Here is a 19,958-nt window from a genome sequence, read left to right as displayed (position 1 = left end):
CGTGGCCTCTTCCAAGGCATTGTGATGTCACGTACATTGGTCACGTGGCCTAGTTGCAGCTCAACCCCATAGAAGTGAATGGAGCTGGGCTGCAATACCAAGCACAGCCACTAGACAATGTACGGCCGCTATGGTTGGTAACCTGCTGGGAGTCCGCAGCGCTCACCAGAGCTCCCTAAAGCAGCTGATCAGCAGGGGGGACAGGGATTGGGACCCCCGCCAATGTGATAATGATAATCTATGCTGAGGATAGGTTATCAATCAGTATCATTTCCTGGATAACCCCTTAAGAGTCTTTTTACACAGAACGAAGGTAAAAGTAAAATAGTGTTATGAAATTATCTTCTATCCACAGGATTGGGGGGTTCTACTGCTGGGACTATGGGGATCTGTGGATCTAATCGTCATAAACTGGTGAGAAATGAATCAGGGTTTTCCAAGACTGGGAACCTTCTTTGATATGGCCAGACCAAGGTCAGGGATTAAAAAAATCGACTCTATGGTTCCAGTGCCGAGCTCCATTCTCCTTCACTTCTGGTCCCCGCTGGACCGGAAGTATGGCGTACTGTCTACAAGCACGCCACCGCCTCCTGCCAATCAGGGACCTCAGTGGAGCGTAAAGGCCCCCATACACATTAACATTTCATCAGCATCTTATGGGCCTCCAAGATTATGTAACTAAGACATAGGTACAAACATTAAAAGGTTATTAAAGGGGCTCATTATCACTTAAGAAGGGCAGATTGGGGGGTTAATTAATCCTGCGATTTAGCAGAGGGGAAAAGGAGAGCATCGCTGCATGAACTGCTCCGATGCTCATGTCAGGGGGGCTGCCTGGGTGAAAATGGAGGGATGTCCGGGTTCAGCTCTGAACCCGGACAACCCCTTTAAGGGAAACCCGTTCCAGACACAATGGAGGCACATCTATTGCTGTGGCTCTAAGGCCTCATGCACACGACCGTATGTATTTTGCGGTCCGCAAAAAATACGGATGACGTCCGTGTGCATTCCATATTTTGCGGAACGGAACAGCTGGCCCCTAATAGAACAGTCCTATCCTTGTCCGTAATGCGGACAATAATAGGGCATGTTCTATTTTTTTGCGGAACGGAAATACCGACATACAGAAACGGAATGCACACAGAGTAACTTCCGTTTTTTTTTTTAGGACCCATTGAAATGAATGGTTCCGCATACGGTCCACAAAAAAAACCCGGAACGGATACGGAAAGAAAATATTGCTGGCACGGCATCGCAGTAGCTTATGCGCATGCCCCGACCAAGGAAGTCAGCGCGTAGGCGCGGGATCTCGCTGAGGGGGAGAGAAAACAGATGGACGGGCAGAGGAAGAGGCTGGGCGGGGATAAGAGCCGAAGAGGCAGAGCTGCCTGGGCTCCAACGCGGTGGACGCCGCCCTGGGCACTTGCGAGCCCTCATTTACATACACATCAAAGTTTGTTTTTGGCAGTTTTACAAGTCCACAATAGCATATAAAGGTACCGTTTTAATCATCTGTGTTGCGGCTACAGCGCTATGGGAACTGTTAAAAAGGGGTAAATGTGCAGACAGACTCCCTTTAACAATTTTTCTTAGATGCACAAAAAATGCAACAAATGCACTTTTGGATTCAAGCTTCACAACTACATCAATTAGATCGGGGGTCACAAAGCCGTCGGTCATTGATGGGTCCACCATAGATCGCAGGTCAGGCGCTACTTTCAGCTTTATCCACCTCCTCCTGAGTTTAGGTCCATACACACCGGATGACTGCGCTCTTGCCAACTTTTTGCATTTTCTTTCGGATGTTGACATGCCTCGTGCACATTTTCTCACAAACGACATCCCTTTTTGTGGCCCGTCACACCCTTCTTCATGATCCATCCAATGCACATGTATAGTTGCCAACTGTCCCGAATTTGCAGGGACTGTCCCAGATTGAAAATGGGCGGGGCTAACAATGCCAGGGTTGGGGCCTTCCCAGGGGTGGGGTTTTGGAATCCTCGATTTTACCAACCTAGACGTTGGTCAGTATGCATATTTGGGCACTGCGGCTCTGATGATGCCTCATCCTGGCACCACATACACATACCTCCCAATTTTATACCAAGCCATTCCTCTAGTCCACCCAGTGTCTATCAATACATGCCCAATCCCACCGAGTCCCCTTTGTGCCCCCACACAGAAGTTATTCCCCCTTACTGCCTCCACACAGTAGAATGCCCCCTTAGAGCCCCCCCACAGTAGTTATGCCCCCTTAGTGCCTCCACACAGTAGTTATGCCCCTTTAGTACCTCAACACAGTAGTTATGCCCCTTTAGTACCTCCACACAGTAGTTATGCCCCCTTAGTACATCCACACAGTAGTTATGCCCCCTTAGTGCCCCCACACAGTAGTTATGCCCCCTTAGTGCCTCCACACAGTAATGCCCCCTTATCCCCACACAGTAGTTATGCCCCTTTAGTGCCCTCACACAGTAGTTATGCCCCCTTAGTACCTCCACACAGTAGTTATGCCCCCTTAGTGCCCCCACACAGTAGTTATGCCCCCTTAGTGCCTCCACACAGTAATGCCCCCTTATCCCCCACACAGTAGTTATGCCCCCTTAGTACCTCCACACAGTAGTTATGCTCCTAAGTGCCTCCACACAGTAGTTATGCCCCCTTAGTACCTTCACACAGTAGTTATGCCCCCTTAGTACCTCAACACAGTAGTTATGCCCCCTTAGTGCCTCCACACAGTAGTTATGCCCTTTTAGTACCTCCACACAGAAGTTATTCCCCTTTAGTACCTCCACACAGTAGTTATGCCCCCTTAGTACCTCCACACAGTAGTTATACCCCCTTAGTGCCTCCACAAATTAATGCCTCCTTAGTGCCCCACACAGTAGTTATGCCTCTTAGTACCTCCACACAGTAGTTATGCCCCCTTAGAGCCCCCCCCAGTAGTTATGCCCCCTTAGTGCCTCCACACAGTAGTTATGCCCCTTTAGTACCTCAACACAGTAGTTATGCCCCTTTAGTACCTCCACACAGCAGTTATGCCCCTTTAGTACCTACACACAGTAGTTATGCCCCTTTAGTGCCCTCACACAGTAGTTATGCCCCCTTAGTACCTCCACACAGTAGTTATGCCCCCTTAGTGCCCCCACACAGTAGTTATGCCCCCTTAGTGCCTCCACACAGTAATGCCCCCTTATCCCCCACACAGTAGTTATGCCCCTTTAGTGCCCTCACACAGTAGTTATGCCCCCTTAGTACCTCCACACAGTAGTTATGCCCCCTTAGTGCCCCCACACAGTAGTTATGCCCCCTTAGTGCCTCCACACAGTAATGCCCTCTTATCCCCCACACAGTAGTTATGCCCCTTAGTACCTCCACACAGTAGTTATGCTCCTAAGTGCCTCCACACAGTAGTTATGCCCCCTTAGTACCTCAACACAGTAGTTATGCCCCTTTAGTACCTCCACACAGCAGTTATGCCCCTTTAGTACCTACACACAGTAGTTATGCCCCTTTAGTGCCCTCACACAGTAGTTATGCCCCCTTAGTACCTCCACACAGTAGTTATGCCCCCTTAGTGCCCCCACACAGTAGTTATGCCCCCTTAGTGCCTCCACACAGTAATGCCCCCTTATCCCCCACACAGTAGTTATGCCCCTTTAGTGCCCTCACACAGTAGTTATGCCCCCTTAGTACCCCCACACTGTAGTTATGCCCCCTTAGTGCCCCCACACAGTAGTTATGCCCCCTTAGTGCCTCCACACAGTAATGCCCCCTTATCCCCCACACAGTAGTTATGCCCCTTTAGTACCTCCACACATTAGTTATGCTCCGAAGTGCCTCCACACAGTAGTTATGCCCCCTTAGTACCTCAACACAGTAGTTATGCCCCCTTAGTGCCTCCACACAGTAGTTATGCCCCTTTAGTACCTCCACACAGTAGTTATGCCCCTTTAGTACCTCCACACAGAAGTTATTCCCCTTTAGTACCTCCACACAGTAGTTATGCCCCCTTAGTACCTCCACACAGTAGTTATACCCCCTTAGTGCCTCCACAAATTAATGCATCCTTAGTGCCCCCACACAGTAGTTATGCCCCTTAGTACCTCCACACAGTAGTTATGCCCCCTTATTGCCTCCACACAGTAATGCCCCCTTATCCCCCACACAGTAGTTATGCCCCCTTAGTACCTCCACACAGTAGTTATGCCCCTAAGTGCCTCCACACAGTAAATATGCCCCCTTAGTACCTCCACACAGTAGTTATGCCTCCTTAGTACCTCAACACAGTAGTTATGCCCCCTTAGTGCCTCCACACAGTAGTTATGCCCCTTAGTACCTCCACACAGTAGTTATGCTCCTAAGTGCCTCCACACAGTAGTTATGCCCCCTTAGTACCTCAACACAGTAGTTATGCCCCTTTAGTACCTCCACACAGCAGTTATGCCCCTTTAGTACCTACACACAGTAGTTATGCCCCTTTAGTGCCCTCACACAGTAGTTATGCCCCCTTAGTACCTCCACACAGTAGTTATGCCCCCTTAGTGCCTCCACACAGTAGTTATGCCCCCTTAGTGCCTCCACACAGTAATGCCCCCTTATCCCCCACACAGTAGTTATGCCCCTTTAGTGCCCTCACACAGTAGTTATGCCCCCTTAGTACCTCCACACAGTAGTTATGCCCCCTTAGTGCCCCCACACAGTAGTTATGCCTCCTTAGTGCCTCCACACAGTAATGCCCCCTTATCCCCCACACAGTAGTTATGCCCCCTTAGTACCTCCACACATTAGTTATGCTCCGAAGTGCCTCCACACAGTAGTTATGCCCCCTTAGTACCTCCACACAGTAGTTATGCCCCCTTAGTACCTCAACACAGTAGTTATGCCCCCTTAGTGCCTCCACACAGTAGTTATGCCCCTTTAGTACCTCCACACAGTAGTTATGCCCCTTTAGTACCTCCACACAGAAGTTATTCCCCTTTAGTACCTCCACACAGTAGTTATGCCCCCTTAGTACCTCCACACAGTAGTTATACCCCCTTAGTGCCTCCACAAATTAATGCCTCCTTAGTGCCCCACACAGTAGTTATGCCCCTTAGTACCTCCACACAGTAGTTATGCCCCCTTATTGCCTCCACACAGTAATGCCCCCTTATCCCCCACACAGTAGTTATGCCCCCTTAGTACCTCCACACAGTAGTTATGCCCCTAAGTGCCTCCACACAGTAAATATGCCCCCTTAGTACCTCCACACAGTAGTTATGCCCCCTTAGTACCTCAACACAGTAGTTATGCCTCCACACAGTAGTTATGCCCCTTTAGTACCTCCACACAGTAGTTATGCCCCCTTATTACCTCCACACAGTAGTTATGGCCCCTTCATGCCTCCACACAGTAGTTATGCCCCTTTAGTATCTCCACACAGTAGTTATGCCCCTTTAGTACCTCCACACAGCAGTTATGCCCCTTTAGTACCTCCACACAGTAGTTATGCCCCCTTAGTGCCCTCACACAGTAGTTATGCCCCCTTAGTACCTCCGCACAGTAGTTATGCCCCCTTAGTGCCTCCACAAATTAATGCCCCCTTATCCCCCACACAGTAGAATGCCCCCTTAGTACCTTTACACAGTAGGTATGCCCCTAAGTGCCTCCACACAGTAATTATGCCCCCTTAGTACCTCAACACAGTAGTTATGCCCCCTTATTACGTCCACACAGTAGTTATGCCCCCTTCAGTGCCTCCACACAGTAGTTATGCCCCCTTAGTGCCTCCACACAGTAGTTATGCCCCTTTAGTATCTCCACACAGAAGTTATGCCCCTTTAGTACCTCCACACAGTAGTTATGACCCTTTAGTGCCCTCACACAGTAGTTATTCCCCCTTAGTACCTCCACACAGTAGTTATGCCCCCTTAGTGCCTCCACACAGTAGTTATGCCCCTTTAGTACCTCCACACAGTAATGCCCCCTTAGTGCCCCCACACAGTAGTCATGCCCCTATTAAAGTAGTTCTGCCCCCTTACAATAATTTTGTCCCTCAGTGTTAATAAAGTTATACTCCCCTAGACCCGTTCTCCCAATGAACAGAGCACATGACATCATCACGCTCGCTGGGCTGAGCAGGAGAGTGTACAGGCTGTGGGATCATCCTCGACTTGTGCGCTCTCCTGCACAGCTCAGCAAGCATGATGACGTCACCACATTGCGCCGGCGGCTGGGGAATGCACAGGCCGGGGAATGGTGGAGCAGAGAGCTGAGGGCTCCCTGCTCCACCATTGCGTTTGACTGTATCTACAATCTGGTGACACAGATACGGTTGAAATTGGGACACACATCAGCCGTCCCAGGACCGCGGGACAGACAGCTGGGAGGTACGCATACAGTTGAAGTTCATTGGAGGCAGACCACCATACCGTACTTTTTTGCTATATTCGCCAGCTCTTCCGGATGTCCGAGAGATCTTCCCCTTTTTAGGAAAAGTTGACAGGTATGGACGGGGGTGGCGCTCTGTAGCATCATTTTGGCGCCAATGTACTGGGTATGATTAACTGCACTTGGGCGGAGCCTAGGTGCGGCTTAACAAAAAAAAGACCCGTGGCGTACACAAAGTGCCGCTTAATGCATCCCTCTTTCCATAATGGCTCATGCACATGAACGTATTTTCTTTCCACGTCCTTTCCGGGGGGTTTCTAGGACTATATGTGGAACCATTAATTTCAATGCGGTTATTTACATCGCTGACGTCAAGTACATACGCAAAATACATACGTATTTTCTTTCCGTGTCAGTTTTTTTTGCTGACCGTATGCGGAACCATTCATTTCAATGGTTCTGCAAAAAAAAACTGAAGTTACTCTGTGTGCATTTATTTTCCGTATGTCCGTTCCGCCCAAAAATAGAACACGTCCTATTATTGTTCGCATTACGGACAAGGCTAGGACTGTTCTATTAGGGGCCGGCTGTTCCGTTCCGCAAAATACAGAATGCACACGGACGTCATCTGAATTTTTTTTTTGCGGATCCGTGTTTCGCGGCCTAATAGTTATGTGGTATCACCATGGGAGCTCGGTGACTGGTTAAATTACTTTTGTGGGCATTATTTGGTCACTATTACTGATTGGGGGCGATATCTGTAGATGACAAGTGTTTGTGTAGCAGTTCTGAACGGGTGCAGACGGCTGTATGAGGGTCCATTCACACATCCGTGTGTGTTTGTGGATCCGGATCCACGGATCCGCAAAACACGGACAGCGGCAATGTGCGTTCCGCTTTTTGCGGACCGCACATTGCCGGCACTAAGAGAATATGCCTATTCTTGTCCGCTAAGAATAGGACATGTTCTATTTTTTTCAGGATCGGAATTTTGGAGCCGGAAGTGCGGGTCCGCAATTCTGGATAGCGGCCGCATGTCGTGTGGCCCCTTAGAAACGAATGGGTCCTCAATTCCGTTCCGCAAAATGCGGAATGGAATTGCGGATGTGTAAATGGAGCCTTATCTGAACGGATCCGCACAAAACGCGAGTGTGAAAGTAGCCTTTACTTGTTTAGGGTATGGCCCCATATAAATCATACAGGAGCCATTATAGGGACAGGGATATGGCGCCTACGCCCTACAAGCTCTGTAATATTAGTACCTCGACCATAACATCCCTCCTAAGGGTTAAAACCAATGACGTCACCGATGTAAACAACCTCTCATGGGTTGTCATGGAGACGTTCCTCGCCGTGGACGCCAGGTGGCGTCTCCCCCAGTCGGATTCACTCGACGATCGGCTGTTGCTGCCTGTTTCCCTCAGGCTGCCCGAGCGACATGTTAGTAGGGGAGCGGGCGGCGGCGGTGGTGTGTGCGCGGCAGGACCGAGCGAGACGAGGAGCCCGCGCTTACAGGACTAGTATGGGCTCTCACTGAGGAGGAAGAAGCCACAGCACGGTGCCCAGCTCCCAAGCCGCCGCGGGGCCGGTGAAAAGGACAGTGACGGAGCTCAGGGCCGGGACAAGATGGCAGCAGCAACCGCCGCCGCAGCGAGCTGAGCATGCAGAGGGGCCCCGCTCACTGCCTGACATGTCCGGCACAGCCCTGCACGCTGCACCTCCTCCTGCTCTATGAAGGTAATGGAGGGCGATCGGGGGGCTGACACAGGGGGAGACTTAAAGGGGAACTCCACTTTCTTAGTAATTTCATATAGGGGGCCCCGAGGTGGCACTATGCCTGGAGATGGGGGGGGGGGGGGGGCTGTGTCACCCAGTAAAGGGCCTGACCCCCCCCCCCATATTGTGGTGGAGATACATTCTGGGTGCAGGAAGCTATTTTTGCAATGGTTCCTAGGACCCTCCGAAGCCTCCACGACTCTGCTTGAGATTATGGAGGGTCTCTGGATGACTGGACCCTAATTCCAGTAATGCGGAAGGTGCTAAAAGAGACCCCCTGGTTATTCTTTCCGCAAAATCTGCTACGGAAATCCGAGGTTTGCCGTTGCGTACGCCACGGATCTGTACGTGGATGTAGCCCCAGTGGAACCACCCGCGGTGGTTTCCGTTTAGAGGTCCAGTTTTTGTTCCCGCGGTGCGTTTTTTAAATCCGCAAAGGGTAAAATCACCCCCCCCCCGGCACATTTTAAGGGCTTATGCACACGACCGCTGTTTGGGTCCGCATATTTTTTTTGCAGGTCAGATGTCGACCCTTTCAGCACATTGGGGCCATAAAAAATGAGGACACTAAGTGTGCGGTCCGCTTCCGTATAGCCGTTCCGTGCCATCCGCAAAATGATAGATCATGTCCTGGTATAGCACACATATAGACTGTTCTAGCAGGGCATCCGTGTTTTGCGGCTACGCAATTTGCGGTCGCGTGCATGAGCCCTACCTCAAGTGGGATATTTATGGTAAATGCCTTTCTTTAAAGCCTCATGGAGACGTCCGTGGAACGTGGTCCTTTAGATACTGGACTGGCACTGCAGGAGCACCCGGCGCCCAATGACGCTCCCGCAATGCCAGTCCTGTATCCCACGGACCGTGTTCCACGGACGTCTGCATGAGGCTTAATGCAGATTTTGTTACACGCCGCAGTATTTAAAACTGTGGTGTGAACATACACCGAGGGTAGTTTTCAGAAAACCTTCTTTTTTTTTTTTTTTTTTTTTTTGGGAGCAAAAGTCGCCAAGGTCAAATGTTACATGTTGACTAATAGAAAATACAATGCCTTACAAAAATAGGGGGTCATTTTACTAAGATCGCTGCGCCAGTTTTTTGGCATTAAAAAAAGTTGCAAGTTTTGCGACAATACTTTGTTAATTGGGGGCATCGGCCCCAGCAAATTTACTAAGGCGTTCCGCAATTTTTGCGGAACGGGTGCGGACCCATTCATTCTCTATGGGGACAGAATGGATGTGGAGAGTACACTATGTGCTCTCAGCATCCACGTTTCCGGAGCGCGCCGCCCCGATCTTCCGGTCCGCAGCTCCGGAAAAAAGTAGAACATGTCCTATTTTTGTCCGCAAGAATAAGCAGTTCTATGGGGGGTGGCGGCCGGGTGTATTGCGGATCCGCAATACACTACGGACGTGTGAATGGACCCTAACATTCACTCCTGGTTCCAGGCGTAAATGACGTTTGAGATCTTCGGCAGTCGGGGACTGGAGCACAGACTGCCGGAGGACGCCCCTAATTTAAAAAGGGGCGCACGCCCGATCCTAAATTAGCTGCTTTCTCCGGTAGCGCAGGGGCTATCAAAGACTGACTGTAAAATGCCGGTCTTCGATAAATGATCCCCATTGTGTTTTATTTTTTAACATTTTTTCAGCCCTTGCTGTTTTTATTGAAACCGCAGCATATTCTGGGTGTTTTTTTTTGTTTTTTTCCAGGCATTTTCCCATAAACTTGTATAGGAAAAAATAAACCTCCAAAAAGTTTGTAAAAAAAAAAAAAAAAATGCATCAGTTTCACAGCGTTTATTTCAAGCTTAGAAAAAACGCAGTATGGAAGCACCTCTGTATTTTAGGGTTTGCTTAAGGTGAGTGGGGTGGAGGAGGGGTTGGACAAAGGGGTACGAGTTTAGGGGGGGGGGATTTTGGCCGAGCGTCGGGGGTTCATGTCCGTTGGACCCTTCCACTTCTCATAGGGTTTGAATGAATAGGACCCGTCTACCATATATCGCCAACGACATATTGAAAGTGTAAGAGAAGACTCTTGGAGGAAGATGGGGGGGGGGGGGGGGGGCTGCTCTTCTGCAAAATTAGTAGAGAGCTTTGGGCTAGGCCGGCCAGAGCTGATGGGGGAGGGGAATAGAGAAAGGAACGCACTGGGGAGGGTAAATGGGAACTTTTTGGAAAGTAGGCGAGATAAGGAAGTGCCAGTTGGTTGTAGAAACAGGAATGAGCTTGGGGGTCTACATGGGAACGAGGGGGGGTTGGCTTTAAGTGCTGTTTTTACGTGGGACACCGTGTTCCCTTCTGCATTCATACGTTCATGTAACAGCAGAGCTGGAATGTGAGCGCAGGCCGCGTTCACACGAGCGTATCGAAATCTGTCCGTGTCGTCATCAGTGTTGCTTCAGTGACTCATCTTGATTTAGGGCTTGTTCACACGACCGTATGTATTTTGCGGTCTTCAAAAAAACGGATCTGCAAAAAATACGGATGACGTCCGGAACAGCAGGCTCCTAATAGAACAGTCCTATCCTTGTCCGTAATGTGGACAATAATAGGACATTTTCAATTTTTTTTTGCGGAACGTAAATACGGACATATGGAAACGGAATGCACACGGAGCACCTTCCGTTTTTTTTGCGGACCCATTGACATGAATGGTTCTTTATGCGGTCCGCAAAAAAATGCACCCTCATAGACACTAGTGTTTGGAAGTAAATCCGCCCAAAATTTAGGACGTGCTGCGTCTTTCAAATGCTGATGCTATTCGTTAACATTAGCGCGCCATACGCGTCCTATACGGATTGCAAATACGCTTGCGTGAAAGAGGCCAAACTGGGAGGATGAATAAGGGCGAACGGTAGCGTGTCCTAAAGATGCGTCTACAAAGGAGGACTTGGTCTGTGTTCACACTGTGGGTGAAACTGGCGAAGGACAGGACGTCCGCCGTGATTGAATGTTGGTAATTTGGGTGTTGAGAAAACGTACCGTGTCTTACTGATCTTCTAGATGGGAAAGCGAATGTGAGGGCGATACTGAATGCTATAGTACGGGGCCGCGCTGCTTTCACGTCTCTTCCAGGTTACAGTATGGGATGGGCTGCGCAATCACGGATCCGGTACATTTCAGGGGGAGCCTCGTGTTTTGCTTTTCACGTTCCATCTGCCCGCACCTTGGATTCCTGCGGAAGTAAGAAAAGCATTGAAGTCCTACTTCTCCCTCCGGGGATCAGTTCCTGTTTTTCAGCGAGAAGTGGGCAGATGGGACGTGGATCGTACCTGTGGTTGTCGCCCAAGGCTGTGCTCACAATGCAACAAAAAAAAAAAAAACCTCCCTTTAGTTTCAGAAAACTTCTGACATATCGTAGTAACGTGTCAGAAGTTTTGATTGGTGGGGGGGGGGGGGTGCTGAAATGAAGGGGCAGAAGCGCTTAGCAGAGCGTTGCGGACCCTCCGCTGTGATCCATATACTGTTTCCTTTGCCTCTATTTCGGCTCTCAGGCAGTCGAACCACCACCAGGCCAGTCTTCTGATATGTGTCAAGTTTTCTGAAACTTCAGAGAAAGTTTCATAAGTCACAGAAACTTTTTAAAGGGGTTTTCCAACACTTTTACAGTGATCACCTATCTTCAGGATAGATCATTAATATCAGATCGGCGGGGGTCCGACACCTGGCATCCCGCAGTTTATTTTTATTTTATCCTAAAAGCTTACCAAGCACAGCGCCGCTCATTGAATACTGGCTGTGTTTGGTATCACAGCTCAGCCCCATTCACGTGGGGAGGCTTCAGTGCTCACTGGAGGGTCGTGGCCTCTGCAAGCAGCTGATCAGTGGGGGGGGGGTCCTGGGAGTCAGACCCCCACAGATCAGATACTGAAGCCCTGGCCTATCCTGAGGATAAGGCCTCCTGCACATGCCCATATCCATTTTGTGGTCCGCAATTTGTGGCTCTGCAGAATACGGACCCCATTGTAGAAGTGCCTACGTGTTACAATTTGCGGCTCAGCCGCACAGGCATGGACAGCACACAGATTACATTCGTGGACTGTCCTAATTTTTTGCGGCCCCTTAGAAATGAATTGGGTGCGCATTAGATCTAAAAAAAAAAATCTGCATCAGATGTGGACCAAAGCTACGGTGCATGAGGGCTGAAGGAACCTCTATGGTACATGCACACGGTGGTGTTATTTATAGGGTTTTTCAGAGCGTTTTTTGTCCAGATTTTGCTGCATTCTCACACCAAAATCCACTTGTGTTACTTGCGGATTTTGACGTAAATCTGTCCCAAAACGAGGAGAGGAAGGAAGACGAATTCAGTAGAAGTCTCTGCGCCTGATGCGATTCAGTCTCCTGCTTCCCTCTCCTCGTTCTAGGGATCAGCAGGCGTCTCACCACTCAGACCCCCACCCGTCAAAACTTTTGATACGTGTCTCGCATATCGAAAGTTTTCTGAACGCTGAGTGACCCTTTAATACAAACTACTGTTCCCCCTTTTATCATCCATGAAAGGCCGACTGTACCGACCAGGGACAGGAAGTCCAGAAGAATCCGTGACCTCTACTTTATCTGCTACGTCTCCCGTTCTGGGAACTTCCAGAGACTTTTGCATGAGTGATTGGTGATATTAACCACAACTTTTATACGTTTCCCAATTTAGGTTTAAATTAGTTTTTATTATTTAAAATTAAATTACGGTCCAGACCAAGTGCGGCAGCGCGGCCGCTCCTGTCTGCGCCCCAGATAAAAGATTGCTGGGTCGGGATGTGATGATGGTGCGTTTTTTGATTTTGTGCACATCACTGGAACTGTGTCAACATGTTGTGGCCTGGTGCGTTCACGGAGGGTGGGGACAGAGAGGGCGTGATGGAGGTGTCAGCGCAGGACTGCTGAGCCCATCACATTCCACAAGCTTCCAGAGAGGATAGCAGACGGGGGAGCTGCCCCATATAGACATGCACTCATCAGTTTTCCTACAGACCCCCCCCCCTCTCCATTGCATCCTGTTCTCCTTCACGTTGCATATCCCCCTTCTCATTGTGAGTCCCCCGGCCTCTAAACACATCGCACCGTTTTCCTGTTGCAAAGAAAAAAAAGTTCTACGAATTTTTTGGATTTGCGGTTGCATTTTATCAGCCTTTCCCCTTCTTTCTTTGCATCTTGCACACAGATTTTACCCTTTATACTTCTCACGTAAAAGCCCCACATGCCATAAATCCGCCCGACACCTCACATAAACACGCAGAGATCAGAAGAGGGGATCTAACAGAAGGCAAAGGTTTTCCGGCTTGTACGTTGGTTGGTTTATTTTTGGATTTTTGTGGGGTCTTCGAAGGTTGTCAGTGGTAAGAGCACCCTGTATACTCTGGTTTAGGACACCGGGATGTGGAAAGTCAATCCTCAAAGGGGTTGTCTCACTTGAGCACGTGCCATTTATCATGTAGAGATAGTTAATACAAGGCACTTACTAATGTATTGTGATTGTCCATATTGCTTCCTTTGCTGGCTGGATTCATTTTTCCATTACATTCACATGGCTCATTTCCTGTAGTGGAGATACGAGGTGGTCGGGATGGAAGCTGCTGCGTATTTGTGCCTATGTGCGCTCCCACGGTCTCGGGCACCAGAGAGGCTGGTACTTTTTCAAGTAGTCTGCCAGCACGACCACCGCTGCGGGATTTCAGGGTGGTCGTAACCCCTGGAAATAAGCCATGTATAATGTGATGGAAAAATGGTGGTTGAAGGAATCAAAGCTTGTTTTCTGTTGTGTTGCGAGGATGAAAGGCAATGTACGGTAGATTTATAAGTTGTTCCATCTCGCTGTTTCCACGGGCCGAGCGCTCCGGCGCTCCACTGTTCCCGTAGCTCCCATTGGGAGTAGAACAAGCGACGCTGCTTCCGTGTCTCCTGAAGTTACAGGAGCAGCATGGCTTATTCTCCTGTGCTGTTTGCATTGGTCCCATTCACTACAATGGGCGTTACGGAAAGAGCGGAGCGCCTGCCCACTCGGCTATTTCCGTAAGCCCGGCCTCAAGGGTACGGCCCGTCTAAGCATAAAGATGGGACAACCCCTTTAAATGCGACTTATATAGCACTGTGAGCAGTTTGGTAGACTAAAAAAAAAAGGGCTTTATGGGTTTGTCCTGGTGAGTGAACGCTTTTAAAGGGGTTGTCCCGCCATCAGAACGTATCCTTTAGGCTCCATTCACACGTCCACGAGTGTGGTCCGCATCTGTTCCGCAATTGTGCGGACCCGTTCATTCTCTATGGGGACGGAACGGATGCGGAGAGCACACTATGTGCTCTCCGCATCCGCATTTTCGGAGCGCGGCCCCGAACTTCCGGTCCGCAGCTTCGCCAGAAAATAGAGCGTTTCCTATTCTTGTCCGCAGTTGCGGACAAGAATAGGACTTCTCTATTTAGTGCCGGCCACGTGCGGCCTGGTGTATTGCAGATCCGCAATACACCACGGACGCGTCAATGGACCCTTAGGGCTCATGCACACGAACGTGTGCGGATATTCCGTGCATTGGGGACCGCAATTTGCAATCCCCAAAGCACGGCACGGGCACCATCTGTGCTGCTGCCACATACAGATCCAGACCCATTCAACTAGAATGGGTCACTGATCTGTCCGCACCGCAAAAGAATAGAACATGTCCTATTTTATTTTTTGCGTTCCGCACCGCTCCTGCTGGATTGCGGGCCTATTTAAGTGAATGGGTCCGCATCCGTGTTATGGTTTGCACACGGCGGGTGCCTGTATATTGCGGACCCGCTGCAGTACGGGCATGGCCGGTCGTGTGCATGAGCCCTTATCCAGACAGCAGGGACCCCACCCATAACGAGATAAGGGGACCGGAGTGAACAGAGCGGCATGCAGGCTGCTCCATTCAACTCTACGAGGTTGGTGGCAATGTGCACGTGTGACCGTCACCTGCTCCCGTGGATAGGGGATACGTTCTTATGATGGGCAAACACCTTTACGTATTTGGAGACCATTCATATATGGATCTTTGGTGTGTTTTATTAGAATTTTCTAGTTAAAAGTCCAGATAAGTGACCTGGAGAGGGCCGTTCTGGAGTCCAGACTGCAGGCGTCCAGGCAGAGGAGTCCGCAGCGGCTGTGATCCCGGCCCAGTCTCGCTTAGTCTCAGCCGCCTTTCTAGAATGTGCAGCGACAAAGAGGAGGATATTGTGAAAGAAGGATGGGAGTGCCCCGAGTGCTCAATTACCTGACTTAATTACAGTTACAATGAGCATTGTTTGGGTTTGTGTCGGTTGACGTACAGGCAGGGGCAAAGTGGGGAATGCAGTGTTTAGGTTGTCGGTAAAAAAAAAGTACACTTCCTCGGAAGTTTTAATAATGAAGCGACAGATAATCTGCTGTCCCTATAGAATACGTGACTTTATGTCCTTGGGGCCTCATCCAGAAAGCTGTAATGTGGCAATGTTTCAGCGTCTGTATTATGGTCGCATGTCTCGGACTTGAGCGCTGGTGGCCGCCTGAATGAGGTCTTGGTTGCGTTTGATCCCTGGGAGCCGCTTCCTTGTCGTGTCTGTAGAGAAGAAGCTTCTGTCTGCACTTATCTGCTCTTCTCCTGTTTTCCAGTATGGTGGAACTGATGTCTCCTCTTTCATTTGGTTGCGTTGGATGGATTTCTTCACTTTTTTTAAATTTGGGATTAAAGGGAACCTGTCACCTGGATTTTGGGTATAGAGCGGAGGACATGGGTTGCTAGATGGCCGCTAGCACATCCACAATACCCAGTCCCCATAGCTCTGTGTGCTTTTATTGTGTAAAAAAACAAAACGATTTGATACATATGCAAATGAACCTGAGATGAGTCAGGGACAGGAGGACGCATTTCAGGTAATTTGCATATGTATCAAATAGTTTTTTTTACACAATAAAAGCACACAGAGCTTCTCAGGGTTTCTGGGAAAAAAGATATGCAAATTAGCTTCCCTTCCAAAAGGAAAAGAAAGCGAAGGGTGTCTTCACATGTTGCGGGAAAATCTGTCAATTTTACAAAGGTTCGGATTAGTATGCAGGTTTCTTTGTGGATTTTGATGCAGATTTCTGTGCCGACTGAAATGAATGGAGACAGTCTGCTTCAGTAAATCCGCAGCAAACCATTATTTATGCTGCGTAGCGGAGTACATCGCAGGGACTGACCATTTTCAGCCCCTATGATAAATCGGGGTCTTTATGTTGTGGCCGGGCAACGCTCCCCTGGGTTTGTGGACAACCTATGTGCAAATTAGCTTTCCTTCCAAAAGAAAATAATCTAAGCCTCTGATGTCACCAGATTTAAGGTAGCTATCCTGTAAATCAGTGCTCGACACTACAGAGTAAAAATACGGATGTTTGCCTGGTCCCATAGAAGCGAATGGATCATTTTGCTGTCCGGGAAAAAATGGATGAAAAATATGGTCGTGTGCACGAGGCCTAAGCCTGATAGCCTCCCGTCATTGTGATGGACTTTGGTTGCCCTCTTCAGGGTGTAGGTGACTTACATGATCGGCGAAACCACTTTTAAGGAATAAAGCCGCCTAGTAGCCACTGCCCTGTGTGGATAGCTGTGCGGAGTCACCGGCTGGCCACCATCCGTCAGGGTTTTGTGCCTTCCTTGTTCTGGTTTACAAAAGGCCACCTGCAAACCCATTGTGTTGTGTTGGGAGTGGTTGTAACGTGTTCAGTCAGCTCTGAATGTTATAAAAGGCCTGAAAATGGCTGCAGGTTTATTCAGAAGAGGAAGACGGCAGGGGTTTCGTCAAAGTTTTAATGATAATCACATTTTTTGCAGATCCACATTATTCAGTCTTAAAGGGGTTATCTGAAGTCTAAAAGATCCCCCCCCCCCCCCATGCCCAGGCCCCTTGTATACATTACACTTACCTGCTCCGGATCCCTACACGGCCGCCTAGCGGCTAGGGAGATGCAGCAGCGGCCATGCAGGGATCCAGAGCGACGCAGGTAAGTATAACGTATACGAGCGGCTAGGGCTACATGGCGATACTGGTCGTGGCCAGGATCACTGAGTAGCGGTGATCCCATAGACATGAATGGATTTCTTGCAACAGCCGTGACGTTCCGATCCATTTCTATGGGATCACCGCTTCTCGGCGATTCTGGCCGCTACTAGTGTAGCCCTAGCCTAAAGCTACCTGCACACGGATGCAGGCCAGGTAACTGAAATTCAGCGCAAATTTCCGGCCCGATTTCTGTATTTTTCCAGACCCAACATGACACGCTGCGTATGAAATCCAGACAACAGGTCAGTTTCTCCACGTTCAATACGAAAGCAAAGAGTACATGATAGGTGTCTCATCTCATACACCTTACTGTACAGCTGCGCGTTAACTGACCGCAGCGTGGCCACATCACAACAGCAACGCGATTTTGGTGTCTTAGTCTAGACGCACACAAGCGAGTTCAGTGTGAGAAACTCGCAACGTGTCACAGTATGAGGTCCCTTTCTGACATTGGCTGCTCTGACAGGATTATGTCAGTGTAAGGGTGCATTCACACAACCTTATGTATTTTGCGGATGATGTCCATGTTGTATAAGTTTTTTTGCAGATCCACTGTAACAATGCCAGTTCTTGTCTGCAAAACGCCTAGTTTACGGCGGGGCTTTTTGCCTGGTTTACGGCGGGGCTTTTTGCCTGGTTTACGGCGGGGCTTTTTGCCTGGTTTACGGCGGGGCTTTTTGCCTGGTTTACGGCGGGGCTTTTTGCCTGGTTTACGGCGGGGCTTTTTGCCTGGTTTACGGCGGGGCCTTTTGCCTGGTTTACGGCGGGGCCTTTGCCTGGTTTACGGCGGGGCCTTTTGCCTGGTTTACGGCGGGGCCTTTTGCCTGGTTTACGGCGGGGCCTTTTGCCTGGTTTACGGCGGGGCCTTTTGCCTGGTTTACGGCGGGGCCTTTTGCCTGGTTTACGGCGGGGCCTTTTGCCTGGTTTACGGCGGGGCCTTTTGCCTGGTTTACGGCGGGGCCTTTTGCCTGGTTTACGGCGGGGCCTTTTGCCTGGTTTACGGCGGGGCCTTTTGCCTGGTTTACGGCGGGGCCTTTTGCCTGGTTTACGGCGGGGCCTTTTGCCTGGTTTACGGCGGGTCCTGCGCGTCATCATAAATTAAGCTCATCTTTCAGCAGGAGTAAACAATTACAGTATTTATTTTATGTTAATATGTATGGATTTATTTTATATTTATCGGTTTTGTTTTTTTGGGTATATTTTTATTTTTACACCCCCTACGCTGAGCTGTAAAATGAGTAAACATCCTTGATGTCATTTCCCTTTTAGTCAGTGGAAAACCGCACTGCCACAGCTTTCTGATCACCGCTTGCATGCAATCGGCTAAACCTTGTCACGTGCGCGATCTTCATCCACCCGGTGATGATATTACTTTACTTAGGATTTTTTTTGGGTGGGTTGTATGTGGTTATGTTTTTTTTGCTTTGTATTTCCTATACTTGTAGATCGTATGTGACCTAATGCAGCTGTGACAAGTTTCAGCAAACAACAACTTTTTGGAGAGTGGCATTGTCGCGTCGAGTCCTACAGAAGTAACTGGAAAGTTTCCTCATCGCGTATTGCCGAGGAAGGGGGGAGGGGGAAATGTACAGGACAGGAAGAGCAATGGGAGCTGTAAGGCTCTGCAGGGAACACTTGCTGCTGGATTCTCACATGGCTGATTTGGGGTCCAAGAAGTGTACCCTGTGATCAAAGATTATCCAAAACTGATATGTTAAGGACCGGTATTCCTGCTTGGTTCATTGACTGGCAGCACTGTAGGCCCATAAACATGGTGACTGAGTGAACCATCGCACTTTTGAAAATCGTTCCTGATCAGTAAGTCCAGTGATGAGCCAGCAAACGACCTGTTATCTTGGCGCTTGTTACTGGTAGGAAATCTGCAAGTGTAAATGTGCCTTCACTTGCCGCAAGGAGGTTTAGAGTCTGAACAGAGACAAAATTACCACAGTCTTTGTGGCTAAAGTTGGTTTAGAGCTGTGACCATTAACCTGTGGTAGAACTACAACTCCACAGCATGCCTTGACAGTCATGGCGGGTTGTAGTTTCCGCAGCATGCCCCGACAGCCGCAGGGAGTTGTAGTTTCCGCAGCATGCCTCGACAGCCGCAGGGAGTTGTCGTTTTCCGCAGCAAGCCTGGACAGCCGCAGGGAGTTGTCGTTTTCCGCAGCAAGCCTGGACAGCCGCAGGGAGTTGTCGTTTTCCGCAGCAAGCCTGGACAGCCGCAGGGAGTTGTCGTTTTCCGCAGCAAGCCTGGACAGCCGCAGGGAGTTGTCGTTTTCCGCAGCAAGCCTGGACAGCCGCAGGGAGTTGTCGTTTTCCGCAGCAAGCCTGGACAGCCGCAGGGAGTTGTCGTTTTCCGCAGCAAGCCTGGACAGCCGCAGGGAGTTGTCGTTTTCCGCAGCAAGCCTGGACAGCCGCAGGGAGTTGTAGTTTTCCGCAGCACGCCTGGACAGCCGCAGGGAGTTGTAGTTTTCCGCAGCACGCCTGGACAGCCGCAGGGAGTTGTAGTTTCCGCCGCACGCCTCGACAGCCGCAGGGAGTTGTCGTTTTCTGCACCATGCCTCGACAGCCGCAGGGAGTTGTTGTTTTGCAGCAGCCGGAGAGCCGCTACTTTAGGCTTCCTGCACACATTGCAGATTACCTGTGTTCTTTTTCCGTGGGGATTCTCATGCGGACAAACCGCAGCATAGCGCATACAGTACCAGCAAAGTGTAAGCGATTAGACGCGGCTCATGTACACTTTGCTTTTTTTCCTCTGTGCGGAAATTTTCCTAC

The 19,958-nt window shown here is 49.6% G+C and overlaps 1 protein-coding gene across 1 annotated transcript in view; it reads left to right on the top strand.

Moving 5' to 3' along the window:
- Positions 1-7,807: 7,807 nt before the first annotated feature.
- HIPK3 (homeodomain interacting protein kinase 3) overlaps positions 7,808-19,958 on the top strand; it is a 91,763-nt gene continuing 79,612 nt past the window's right edge. Inside the window, exon 1 of the mRNA XM_044270924.1 lies at positions 7,808-8,109. Within this exon, the coding sequence (XP_044126859.1) occupies positions 8,034-8,109 (76 nt within the window). The 5' untranslated portion in view covers positions 7,808-8,033. The remainder of the gene's footprint in view (positions 8,110-19,958) is intronic.

The sequence above is a fragment of the Bufo gargarizans genome, chromosome 10, assembly GCF_014858855.1.
Source record: "Bufo gargarizans isolate SCDJY-AF-19 chromosome 10, ASM1485885v1, whole genome shotgun sequence".
NCBI lineage: Eukaryota > Metazoa > Chordata > Amphibia > Anura > Bufonidae > Bufo > Bufo gargarizans.
Note: the sequence above shows the minus strand (reverse complement) of the source record. Positions and strands in the feature narration are given on the sequence as shown.